This window comes from Nymphaea colorata, chromosome 2 (genome assembly GCF_008831285.2).
Source record: "Nymphaea colorata isolate Beijing-Zhang1983 chromosome 2, ASM883128v2, whole genome shotgun sequence".
In the NCBI taxonomy this organism is placed as follows: Eukaryota; Viridiplantae; Streptophyta; class Magnoliopsida; order Nymphaeales; family Nymphaeaceae; genus Nymphaea; species Nymphaea colorata.
Window position 1 is genome coordinate 15232419 of NC_045139.1, and position 11321 is coordinate 15243739.

The 11321-nt window shown below is 41.1% G+C and overlaps 1 protein-coding gene across 6 annotated transcripts; it reads left to right on the forward strand.

Annotated features, from left to right (window-relative positions):
- Nucleotides 1-543: 543 nt before the first annotated feature.
- LOC116248609 (receptor-like serine/threonine-protein kinase ALE2) lies at nucleotides 544-9767 on the forward strand. 6 transcript variants are annotated; one of them, XM_031621498.2, is made up of 16 exons: nucleotides 552-1323; nucleotides 3188-3319; nucleotides 3395-3595; nucleotides 3692-3859; nucleotides 3934-4080; nucleotides 4164-4277; nucleotides 4423-4512; nucleotides 4613-4879; nucleotides 4976-5077; nucleotides 5168-5230; nucleotides 5365-5475; nucleotides 5929-6300; nucleotides 6381-6665; nucleotides 6793-7182; nucleotides 7285-7528; nucleotides 8296-9767. In XM_031621498.2, the coding sequence occupies exons 1-16, from the start codon at nucleotides 1212-1214 to the stop codon at nucleotides 8993-8995; spliced, it is 3498 nt and encodes a 1165-aa protein (XP_031477358.1). In that variant the 5' UTR covers nucleotides 552-1211; the 3' UTR covers nucleotides 8996-9767. The 6 variants fall into 6 exon arrangements, with proteins under 6 accessions (XP_049932433.1, XP_031477356.1, XP_031477359.1 ...); XM_050076476.1 differs by having other exon boundaries at nucleotides 544-1323; nucleotides 3191-3319; nucleotides 3401-3595; nucleotides 6793-7528; XM_031621496.2 differs by having other exon boundaries at nucleotides 545-1323; nucleotides 3191-3319; nucleotides 6793-7528.
- The last annotated feature ends 1554 nt before the right edge of the window (nucleotides 9768-11321 follow it).

An 11321-nucleotide genomic window follows, 5' to 3' on the forward strand; every position in this document is an offset into this window, starting at 1 on the left:
CATTAAATGGTTATAGCTTAGGCGCTCTCTTTCACTTTCTTCCTTTCGAGTATCTTAAACGCTACGCTTTTTTATAATGCTAAGATTGAGCAGAAGGAGATTCCTTTATCTCTCTCTCATTTATGTCACTAAGTTAAATGCTATATAAACGTTAAAGCAAAATATAAGAAAAATTAAGAAACAAAACTTATCAAATCAATGTAAGAATCTAGCGCCACCACGAAGGCATGCTAGAAGCTGCATGTTAATGGGAGAACATCTCTTTAGTCGTCGTTCTCTACATTTAGAAAAGGGAAAGGTAGAGCAACCAAATGAAAAAATATATTGTCACGTGAGGTCGATTGTTTGAGAGAGAATTCTTTAACCTAACCGCTCACTTGTAAAATGTCAAACATTAAGTACTAACTGCGAACGACTCTAATGTTGAGCAGCGATTTGTAAAATGTTCTTATTTTCTTTTCGTTTCCAGTTCCTGGAGACGTTGGTAAGAAGTGAAACGGTAAAAACTCTGCAGCATTCATGTGGGGGCCGAGTCGGCCGACCAGATCCTTGGACGCGATTAAAGAAATGGGTTGATTTCAGAGCGTCGTCTAGTGGTGCTCCGAGCCGAAGTCCGCTCATCTCTGTTCAGGGTGGTGCCTGAAACCGATGCCCCGTTAATAGTCCAAGCAGCGTTGCCCACTAAAAAAGCATATTGCTTCACCATCATCTTCCTCTCTTTGCTTTTTTTTTTTTTCCTTTTCTCTTTTACTTTTTCCTTTTTTTGTTGCTTAAACAAAAGGCAGAAAGAGGAACGCCCACTGAGACGGAAGAGGATTCCCTCTGGTGAGTTGCTTCAGCAAAGGAGTTTGCTACATGGTAAAAGAAAGAGGTCGAACTGGGCAGCTTTTGTTTTAAGTTTATCTCCTTCTGGAGCTTCAGTTTCGCCCGAAATAATGGCTTTGAGACAGTTGCTTGCCTACCAAATCTCTGAAATCCCTTGCAGAAGTTCCAAGGCCGAGTGCCCACTTTCTCTTTTTTGATGACTTGGGTGGCTTGCTTTTTTCTGGGTTAATGGTGGTGGCGGTAGCCCCTGGCTTTGATTTGTGGGAAGAGTTGGGTGTCAAGGTGGTTGAAGGGCGTGGGAGTTGGCCTGTTTGGTGGTTCAGTTGCGTTGCATGATGTGAAATTGGTGGCCTTGCTTGGCTGCGGATGCTGTTCTTGATCCGGCTATGGAAGGGGAGAGCTCTGTGAGAAAGCGGGTTCTCTGGGCTGCCGTGGTGATCGTGCTTCTTGTTTGTTTCCTATGTGCAGTTCTTCTTCCGAGATTCCATGGATTATTGGGTAACTGTTGCTTTCGTTGGTTTCTCATTGATCGATTTTGCTGGTGATGCACTTTTGGTCATCTTCATTTGCTCAATAGAACCGGATTTGCTTTCCTTTCTGTTTGTGTGTGCGTGTGTGTGTGTTTTTCCTTCTTTTAATTGTTATTAGGATAAAGGTTATCGAGTTAATAGCAATTTAGCTTGTCTTTTTTATGATGTAACCTTATTTCTGAGTTTAGATTTACTTGATCCCGCTCAAGGGGTGATCAAGGCATCGATTCTTCACGTGTTGGGCACTTGTGTTTGCAGTATCATTGCATGGGTGGGTCGCATGCAGCAGCTTCAAAGATCCCATCCTCTGAGAAAAGAAAAAAATTCTAGTTGATGCGTGCATGCGAACAACATGACATGGTGGATTTTAAAGTCATGAGAAACCATTTGGCTTATTGAGGAGCTTGATGTAACAGATGTTAGGATATCTAGCAGTCTGAGGTCCAGGGTGATCGAAGTATGTCTGGAATTAGTGTTATAAACCATGGATAACAGTATAGGTGGTAAAATTTCTTTATGCTGATATGTTGATCCGAAGTTCTCAATCAGAATAAATGGCAAGAGTTACATGATTAGAGGATTTGGAATGTCTATAATGCAAAAGCTTGCAAAGAGACTAGAATTATGCCTCTTTCTTGTTCTGGAGGGTCTGAGCCATGCCTTGTTCTAACATCCTCCAGTTTCTTGTTCTGGTTGCTCTGGAGAGTTCTCCTTGTTAATATCTCAACTTTTCTCTTAGACTTTTGGGATGATTGTGTGCCTAATTTTCTCAACCTAACCAGAACGTGATGCTTATGTTATTAATCTTTTGATTCATTTCGGAGTCATTACTAGCTTGGTAAAGAAGAAACTCTCCATGTTTACAGCCAAAATTCAGCCCATTGACAAAAGCTATGTCACCTGGGTGCGGGTGTGGGTCACCTTGAATCGATATACCAATGAAATGGCCAAAATATTTTCCAGAACAGCCAAAACTCATTTGACGCTGTGTCGGGTTACACCCGCACCCGCACCGATGCGGATGCTGGTCACCACCATGGTTGGCGCACCCATGTGGCTTAGGATAAAAGCTTAATCCGTCAAAGCCACCACCTACAATGAGAAGAACTAGCGGAGCCAATGCCTTCTTTTCTAGATTCAAACAAATTTCAAGCATATAGCTCTTAGGAAACAAAAATATTTATTGTAATCTAGGAGATCAGTAATGCATTTTTACAGTAGTACCTTCTAAACAACAATAATGATGAAACGTTTGTTGCACATCAGCATTTAAAATTCTGCTCAGCTTAATGCCATTCAAAATGAGAGATGGTGACCTATCTTTGAAAGTATTGCAGATTTAATGCCTTTTTTGCAGCTTTGACTTTTTGATGCACAATGAATAGTTTCTAGCATTGACAGCAAATTTCTTTTTCTTATCAATGGGAATATGCATGTATTCTGTTGTAGAATTTGGAAATAATAGTGCAAGTAAACAACTCAATGAAGTAAGAAGCTTTTTGGTCATACTGACGCAAGGAATTTCTCAATATGTCGAAGTTAGGAACTAGTCATAGACTCATAATACATTTATTTGCCACGTAATACAGTTGTGATAGTCAGTAGTCCGTTGAGTTTCTATTTTGCTTGTGGTTTCTTGAACAGCATCCCCCAGGAAAATCTTTATTCCTCCTTCCAATAAAGCATGATGTGGGGACATTAGGTTCACCTTCTCCTGACATAATCTTGTCCCTGATATGCCTTTTAGGCTTTTGCAAAATGGGTAGCAATTACCAAAAGTTTTTTACCTGTTTATATATTTTTATTGCTGATGAGACTAGTATAAATTTCAGCAGGCACTGGCACACTGTCCTGGCAAACTTATCCATCTCTGCCACCATATATTGATGAAAGAGGTTTTGGTGAAGGATCTCTTGTGAAATCACCAATTCTGCAAATGCCAGCCCTCACCATTGCACTCACAGGTTTTATTCCACCTACTGACCTAACTTTTTTGCATTTTAAAGATTCTCTTCTATGAATCGCTGACTCTGCTACAGTTTCAGCTAAACAGCCGACACCAAGAATTATGCAACAGCTAGTTCCTTCTCTGCCCCCAGATGCCTTATTCCATTATAATGCTTATCATCCATTCCTTCCACAAATAAGTCCATCTGCGCCACCTCATCCAAATCCAGCAGTAGTAGATGGGAGAAGACCTCCAATGTCTGAAGCACCAATTCAGTCAACCACACATGAAGGTGACAATTGGATAAGCTTTCTATAGTCTATATTCCTCCTTTTATATATCTTTCACATGCTTATATAATTTTTATCATTTTATGATTGTGATCCAGGCATCGCATCTCCTCCTGCAGTTGTTTCACATAGCAATTTGGCACCACAGGTCGCCATGGATCAAATGGTCCCAACCCCACCACCGGATGTAAGAAGCGAGAGATCACATTTGGCAACAGCTTCCCCTCCTAACAAAGCATTACCACCAGTTGAGGATGCTGAAAATGGTTATTTGTCTGACCTCTGGCTGTAAAATGCTTTCATCAAATGAATTTTTTGTACTTAATATGCACCTTTACAGGATTCCTTTTTTCTCCGCCAAGTTTGTCTCCTTCAATTCCCCATGCTAGAAAACGGGTATCTGGCAAAAGAAACCATGAAACAGCACCAAAGACTCATATACTTTCCCCTGGTGGTGCCATGATTGAGAGGGCACCACCACCTATGGGTAAGGTTGACAAAGAATGGTGCAAATTTTTTATACTGTCAGATGGTTGTGTTGCTTATTTTCTTTGTTTGTTTGAAATCCAGTTGAATCAGCTCCATTGGCTGCACCACCAAAGCAACCATTAAAGCTCTCAAGCATGCAAGACACAGCTCCATCTATTTCTGCGGCTAGTCCTTCAGTTGGGTTAAATATACAAGGTAAGCTTGCATGAATGACCTCATCTGGAACCATGCATGTTCAATAATTCATCATCCAGTTATTAGGGAAACTACTTTGTCATATTACCATTTTCATATCATAGGCAATTTGCATAGTTTGGACAGTGACACCTATTGTTAACAGAACCAGCTGCTTCACCACCCTGGGTATCTCCTCCTATTGATTGGTGGCAACACAACAGTCATTCGTGGCCTCCAACTGCCCCTGAGCAAGGTATTACGTCTAGATTAATATGTTTCTTTTATCAATACAATACCATTCTTTGGAGAAAAAGGTTTTCATGGACTTGAATTTTGTTTCTGAATTTCTGAAGGTACTCCTCATGCACATCCTACATTTAAAAGGACAGCAAGTCCTCCAAGTGTAACACACCCGCAACCAAATGCACCTTCCAAGTCCCTTATAACAGAAGGCTCAAGTCCTGTGTCAGCACCATCTAATTTGTTGCCTTCTCCATTGCCTGTTATAGCTCCAGCTCCACAGCAAGTGAACAGGTCCATACCATCAGCTTCCAAACATCATAAGGAGACAACAAATCATTTTCCTTCTCCACCTTCAGTTTCCCCACCCAATGAAAGAGGTACTAGTTTTGAGCTGCATAAACTATTTATGTGTTCTCATCTAATTCTCAAATGTTAAGGATTTACAAATACAAATTCTCTGTTTTTATCTGTAGGTCCATCTACCTCGCCAGCTTATTCTCAAAATCCTCTTCCACCAGCTGTATCTCCAGTTTGGAGGTCACACATGCCACGTGTTGCCCCTTCCTTACATAGAGGTACTACAAACAAAGTTAAAGTTGACTTTTCTATTATGAACACTTGCCATCCACACAAGGCAGCTCACAAGCTTTATACTGTTCTTGTAGGTCTTCCCCATTCCCCTGCTAAATCACCACTTCCTTCCATAGAGAGTTCAGGATCTCCTTCAGGTTTGTTAGTTACTGCTGCAAGTGTTCTTCAAGTTATGAGGAATGTTGGTTGAATTTTTTTGTTTAATTTGTGAATGTTCCTTTGCCTTGTTAAATTGACATGTAATATTATTTGTTTCACTTGCATGTGTCAGGCTCCAGTTATCCTTCTGTTGTTTCTCCTTCTCCATCACCCTCAGAGAAACCAAGAAAACCAGCAGTGCCACTACCTGCTCGAGTATTACCACCACCTCCTCCTAACCAAGGTACATATGTTTGTGTACTTCAGAGAATTTATTTCCATTCTGGCGTTGCCTTGGTGAATGAACTTGGGACATAGTTTGGCTGTAACATCATAGGGCAGAAATATATATTTGCTTTCTTAACAAATTTTCTGTATTTTTTCTCCATTGTTACTCCTGAAATTGTTTGATTCTACTTGACGAAGGGACAAAAAGACATGATAAAGAACATGATACACAGAATAGTGAAGAAACAACTGAGTTGTAAATTGTAATTAATACCTGTTTTATGGAACATACTGTTTATTAGTGACTGTGTACATATTATGAGTTTATGTGTGTGTGTGTGTGTATATTGATCTTGATTGGATATCTTTTGATGATCCAAAACAAGCTATACTTGACATTCATTAATGATCTAAGACAAACTGTTCAAATTTAAAGGATAAGTTTCAGGGGATTTGTTCAAATGTGCAGATTGTGAGCAATTTGAGTGCAGAGAACCCTACACAAATTCTCCACCAGGATCAGCTTGTGGTTGTGTATTGCCTATGCAGATTGGCTTGCGTCTCAGTGTTGCACTCTATACATTTTTCCCTCTAGTTTCAGAGCTGGCATTGGAAGTAGCAAATGGTGTTCAGATGAATGCAAGCCAGGTCCGCATAATGGGTGCTAATGCAGACAGCCAGCAACAAGACAAAACTGTTGTGCTGATCAATTTGGTACCTCTTACCCCAAGGTTTAGTACTAATACAGCACTCTCAATCTACGAGAAATTCTGGCACAAGCAAGTTGCTATAAACAATGTCTCTTTTGGTGACTATGAAGTATTATATATTCGTTATCCAGGTAAAATTCATGTACTCTGCACTTACTATCTAGGTGAAACAATATTTAGCATTGCCATGCTTAACCTTCCTTTCTTTCAGGGCTTCCTCCCCCACCACCTTCAGCACAAGCAGATATTGCGGTCAATGGCAGGCCATATATTCCTGGAAATGGTTCGCCAATATTGAAACCAATTGGAGTTGATGTGAGCAAAAGGAAGAAGAAATTGGGAGGTAGTTTGCTAACTATCATAGCTCTATCATCCGCTATAGCTTTTGTTATATGCCTTGGAGTGCTTTGGTTCTTCGTTTTCAAGCATAGAAACCGCTCTCAACGTTCCAAGCCATTGCCACCTGTTATGATTTCAACCTTCAGGAAGTCCTCAGGTACATGTTCACATCCAGTGTGCATAGCCTTTCATTTCTAATTCAGCCATCTTTAATGAAGCAATGAAAGGCAGCTTCCTTCCTGTCACTTATTAATGCATTGACTTGCTTGGCTGAAAATTCACAGGCATAGGATCTCCATTATCTGGCAGTGGACCCAGTTCGGTATCTTTATCCTTTGGCTCTAGTGTTCCAACATATAAAGGATCTGCTAAAACATTTTCGTTAGCTGAGATGGAAAGAGCTACAAATAATTTTGATCCTGCTAGAGTCCTTGGAGAGGGTGGCTTTGGACGTGTGTACAGTGGCTGTCTTGAAGATGGGAAAAAGGTGGCAGTAAAGGTTCTCAAACGAGATGATCAACAAGGTGGTAGAGAGTTCCTGGCTGAAGTTGAGATGCTTAGTCGTCTGCATCACAGAAACTTGGTGAAGTTAATCGGCATATGTACAGAGGAGCATTACCGTTGCTTGGTGTATGAACTTGTTCCTAATGGTAGTGTGGAATCACATTTGCATGGTACGAGTTGTACAGTAATAGCACATAATGTTAACCACTTCTACACATTCTGCTCTGAGATTCTTGCTGGACTTTTCCTGAACTTTAATCACCGTGTTACAGGGGTGGACAAGGACATCGCTCCACTTGATTGGGGTGCACGAATGAAGATTGCACTTGGTGCAGCTCGAGGTCTTGCATATCTACATGAAGATTCAAGTCCCCGTGTTATCCATAGGGATTTTAAATCAAGCAACATATTGTTGGAGGATGATTTTACACCAAAAGTATCTGACTTTGGCTTAGCTAGAGCAGCAGTAGAGGAAGGAAGTGAGCATATTTCTACACGTGTTATGGGAACCTTTGGGTATGAACCGTGCCAACACAGTTCAATATTTGTCTGGACCATGTCACGTCTTCATCAAAACAGGAAGTTTTCTGAAAACGTGTTTAGAGAGCAATTCTATCCACTATGATAAGGGCAAAAGTATGAAACAGATAGTTTTGTTCACCTTCTAAAAATGTATTGAGTTATACATAACCACAATGGGTGCCTAAGCCGCATATCTACCCACCAGGAGAAGGAAGATCAGCCACTAGGGGTGTGGAGTACCTAGTAGCTAGTTGAACTAGCAATTAGGTGCTCCTAACAGCTAGAAAGCATTAGATCAATGCCTGTCTAAAGTTTACAAGATACCTAGAAGTAAAAAAGGCAAGGGTGGTGAATATTTCAAATTTTTTTGTTTGTTTAGTTTTTCATATTTCAACAAAAGTTTGAAGAGAAACCTAGATCTGAGCTTTCTTAAGAGTTAAGAGCAACATGCCCCTTGTGGGTGTGCCTTCTCTGCTCCAGCCTGTACACCTGTGGCATCGGCCTGCACAAGAAGTGGCACCTATGTAATTTGAACCATGACTGCCTGCCTAACAGGCTAACACACAATGACTCACTCCCACTATTCCAACCTCTTTGCATCTGAACATTTCAAGTTTCTAGAAAAAGCATCCTATATGCAGAACAAATTAAAATCTAATATACATGTAACATTCACATCTATGATTCTATATACTCGTATAACTCGAGTATATGTGGACATATTTTTAACAAACTATGATATTTTGGTTTCATTACTGCAGATATGTTGCTCCTGAATATGCAATGACAGGTCATCTTCTTGTAAAGAGTGATGTTTACAGCTATGGAGTTGTCCTTCTTGAGCTACTTACAGGAAGAAAGCCTGTTGACATGTCACAGCCACAAGGGCAAGAAAACTTGGTTGCTTGGGCTCGTCCACTTCTTACAAGCAAGGACGGGCTGGAGATCATTGTTGATCCGGCCTTGTCAGGTAGTTATCCATTTGACACTGTGGCCAAAGTTGCGGCAATAGCTTCTATGTGTGTTCAGCCTGAAGTTTCTCATCGGCCATTTATGGGTGAGGTAGTGCAAGCTTTAAAACTAGTGTGCAGTGACACTGATGAGAAAAATGGAGGATCAGGAAGCTGCAGCCAAGAGCAGCTCTCCCTGCATGACTTGGAGACCAAGACCAGCTCTGTGACATCGGTGCATTTGGCACATACTTCACCTATTGCAGACGATTGTAGTCAAAATCTGGAAGCTGGTAGAGCATTATCTACTTCAGATGTCCTTAGTAGCTCAGCAAGGGTTTCCCGACCAACAACTTCCTACAGGAGGCACTCTAGTTCTGGCCCACTAAGAACAAGTAGAAGGCAGCCATTCTGGCAGAGACTTAGAGGTTTATCAAGTGGCACGGTGAGTGAACATGGTGTTGCACTAAGAGCGTGGCCTGGTTTATATAGCCACTCAGATGAGCTTTAGCTGTAATTAGTGGGAAGGTAACTTGCAATTGGTGGTCACTGAAGGCCGATTTCAAATGTGTGCAGACACAAGAAACTGCCGTGCATGTTGAAGTTGCAAAGCAATGAAAATGTCTCTTTTATGGGATGTATACTGCCATCTGGGACCATAAAAACCACGTTGCCCTGTTGTTCAGTGGAAATGTTGGAGGGAAAGAGTCATTAATTCATGGTACTTATACATGGGGGCATTTGTTAGGATGTTCCTGCACCATTCGAATCGGACTGCTTGGCATGTTCGTCTCAAGTGCGTGGCAGTTATGTTCATGGCTTCTTGCCTCAAGTCAGTTGGTTCATTGTTCCTCCCTTTCTTGGGCTGAAGATACGACATGTCTCTGCTTGCGTTCATTTCAGTGGCAGCCTTTTTTGTTGATGTGTGATGGGCTTGATGTTGTCAGTTAAATTTGCTGGACAGGAATGGCCAGGTTAAATCATATCAGTGCAGTAATCCGACAATGGACTGCCTTTTCTAAAATCTCAGAAAAGAGAGGAAGAAGAGAAAGAAGATCATCATTCTTAGAAGGCCAGAGAGATAGCTTAGATACTGCGGCCGTTTATATTTTGCACCCAGTCCTCTCCTCCAACCTCACCAATGTCTGTCTTCTTTTTTCTCCTTTCTGAAATTGTATGTTACATCTGCATCGAATATGTAAATATTTGAGCAGTTGCTGTCCAGTTAAAATAATTTTACTAAAGCTGGTCGCGTGACCCGCCAAAGAACATTTTGAGGAAGATTTACAGTCTTCAGTTGTCTGGTGGCTTGGAAGTCGTCACTATTTGATGAGGTTATTTTTCTTTTGGGACGATTTCTTAGTGAGGTAGTTGTCATAGGCGCCTCTATTTGCACCGGGACTTTGCAATGGTAATGGTTAGTTGAGACCAAGTGCTGGTGAGGATGTCAGGTCCCTTCGAAAGGGTTTTGGCCGAAGACAGAATCTGCCTTAAGCGTGCGATATGTTAACAGTGTGTTATATGGCACAACTTTGAAGCCCATCCGGCCCTCCATGATATGTCTAATATAATATATAACAGCGGACCTCTAAGAAGGACGTAAATCTTTCTATGGATTGAGATCAGAATGATGCATGACGCACTGGGGCGTCTAACATGGCAAAGGCCTTCAAAGTACTGGATTGAGATGCAAGCTGATCCGCACTTAAGCATTGTACAACATAGGAAAAAAAAATTGCTTTTACAGAAGTGAACAAAATTAAAGTTAGTGGATAGGATATCATTATTCCCCATCTATCATTTTATTGAACAAAAATCTACAAATTATCAGCATCTTCTCCATTACACGCTGGCTTGCACTATCAAGTCCTAGAAAAGAAATTAATAAAAAACAAGCTGCAGTACAACTCAGTTTTCTGATTTCCTTCTTCCAAGGACTTGGACCTGCGCGGGTGACGCTGAAATGCTGTTTTAAACCTGATTTTATTGTCATAACGAGTCCTTTCTTAACGGTTCAGGAGCTAAAACGAGGTTTCTAACATGGGTTTAGTATCTTCAGATGAGCTTTTCATTAGTTTCCAAATCCAGCTGAGGTGGGCAGGTGGTTCAGTGTCGTGATCATGCTCAATCTGAAGTTTGGAGTAAAAGAACCTTGGCTCATATTGAAGAATGCTGAGCTCATTCAGCATATTTGGCCTCTCTATATGTCTATTTTGTGCTAGTTCCTGAAAAAACAGATGAAGCAGGCAGCAAAGGTCTGGCTCCAAACAGAGCCCCAACTTAACAGGCATGACGAGGACCCACCTAGCAGACAGCCAGGAACTCTTACGCCCCACTTGGGTTTTTAGACTGTGCGGGCATGTGAAGGGCACAGTATGTTAAGTATGCAACCACTAAATCAGGTGCCCAGTGGGACCTCCAAACTCAGTAAGTTCAACACCTACCTTCTACATTTTTCAAATTAGAGTGTTCCAATGTGCCTGTTATTGTCCTGTTCGTTCTCTATTCCATTAGACAATTAAATGCCCCCCACAATTTTTGCACTACTTTCGAATGCTCATGAAGTATTTTAAGAATTTTCAACTTGCACACAAGATCGCAGGCAGGTCCCATATACTTAAAAGAGGTTGCTTCCATCCATCTCCATGCATTTGATAGTTCTTTTACTCCTATTAATGAGGACGGCTAAGAGGAAATGGAAGTGACGCATAAATCACTTGACTAAAGGTTGTGAACCGGTCGGTGTAATTGGCCTGACCAGATTGTTACCAATTACTCTGCAGACAGATACCACAGTTTTCCTTTAGAAAGCACAACTTGAAAAGAATGAGATACAC